General features: G+C 36.9%; 1 protein-coding gene across 1 annotated transcript in view; it reads left to right on the forward strand.

The window, feature by feature from the left end:
• The first annotated feature begins 204 nt into the window (after nucleotides 1-204).
• Nucleotides 205-1,624, forward strand: part of XPC (XPC complex subunit, DNA damage recognition and repair factor) — a 10,469-nt gene continuing 9,049 nt past the window's right edge. Inside the window, 2 exon segments of the mRNA XM_010170454.2 lie at nucleotides 205-395; nucleotides 934-1,058. Coding sequence (XP_010168756.1) covers nucleotides 998-1,058 — 61 coding nt within the window. The 5' untranslated portion in view covers nucleotides 205-395; nucleotides 934-997.

Consider the following 1,624-nt stretch of genomic DNA (forward strand, 5'->3'; position numbering starts at 1 on the left):
TTACGTTATGATGAGCATTTACCTTAAACGGGTCTCGTTGTTCAATTCTTACCTGAAAGAACGACATTCTCCTCATTGTGAGTGCTACTTTCTTCTGTAGCTGGCTCTAACAAAGTCTGTGGAGATGTTGTTTCTGATTGCAGTGGAGATGAAACTTCATCCTTTAACATACTTTCCTTTCTTCTGTCCCATGCAGATGATTTTGAAGAGAAAAAACACAGTATAAAGAAAAACAACTCAAAAGCTCTGGCTAGGAAGAAGGAAGAAGATTGTGATACTGGAATTTCCAACTCGGCAAATAAGCCTTCAAAACAAAAAGGGGCAAAATCACTAATAAAAGAAAACGAAAAAATTACTAGAAATAAAGGAAATCATAACAAAGAGGAAACATGCAGGTAAGTTTACTTATCATTCAAGTCTCTAGAGCTCCAACTTCATGGTTACATGTATTTGTTTAGGGCCCAGTGCTGCATATGTGCCTGTGAGCCGTTTATTTTAGGCTGTCAGTCCAATTTAGTACGTCTGAATCACACAGCTGAACAGAAGTACCAGTCCTGAGGAAGACAGTCTGTATGGGAAGCAAATGTGTGAGCCTTTTCAAATTCAATGGTTTAAATACAAAGGTATTGTTCTAAAGGATGGGGCCTTTTGAGAGTTGCATCTTCCTTCCTAAACATCTTTGCAGAACCAGGACCTAAGTTTGCACTGAAGAGGTGTTGCTCCATTGAGCCCGTGGTTCTTAGTGGCAAAGACAGTTTGCTTTATGGAGAAGGTGTCGGTGGTTTGATTATCAAATACTCACTCTGTTGTTACTGATGCAGAGGTCATGCTTCATTTAATTCCCTATTTTTAGTGTGTTCTTTCTCTATTTTTTCTTAAATAAACAAGTACCTACACTTCCTGATGCTAAAGCCATCTTGATAGTTTTAGCAGTGACTCGCTGAAGCCCCCTCAGAAGGAGATAAAGTTGAAGAGAGAATCCCCTGTTAAAAAAGAGATGGATGAAGAAAATATTGATGATGATGATGAAAGTGAAGATGAATGGGAGGATGTGGAAGGTAACAATTGCATGCTCATTCATTTTAAGAAGTAAAGATTCTTAAACACATTTTTTTTTTGTAATTAGATTTTTGAACCATTTCTCATTTGGTTTCAGGTAAATGCATATATTCTGTGTACCTAAAATGTGCTCCATATGCATATTTGTATCTTTAAAAGCTCATATCTGACAATGCTTTTAGAATGGTTCCAAAGTAGGAAAAAATCAGACAACTACTGACCTGAAGTGGTGCTTTGAATTTGACCATTTGTTGGCTTATTTAAAATTATGCTACCATGCACAAAGCACTTTCTCAGCTGTTAATATTGTCTAATATTGATCAGCTAAGAATGAATCAGTTTGCAGATTGAAAACTGTGACTTCCTAGTACAGGAGAGTGGAGAAAAAACCAATTGAGCTGTGTGATTAGGTGGCCATCAAAAAACTGTAATAAGAGTCACAATGATCATAATCTTTGTATTTTGCTGCTACAGATTTATGCCTTCTAAAGTAGAACAGTTGTCAGTTTTTTTCTTTGCTACTCTACAAGTACCCTTCAAGTCACATCTGCTTCATTCACCTTCC

The sequence above is a fragment of the Antrostomus carolinensis genome, unplaced genomic scaffold, assembly GCF_000700745.2.
Source record: "Antrostomus carolinensis isolate BGI_N321 unplaced genomic scaffold, ASM70074v2 scaffold29586, whole genome shotgun sequence".
Lineage (NCBI taxonomy): Eukaryota > Metazoa > Chordata > Aves > Caprimulgiformes > Caprimulgidae > Antrostomus > Antrostomus carolinensis.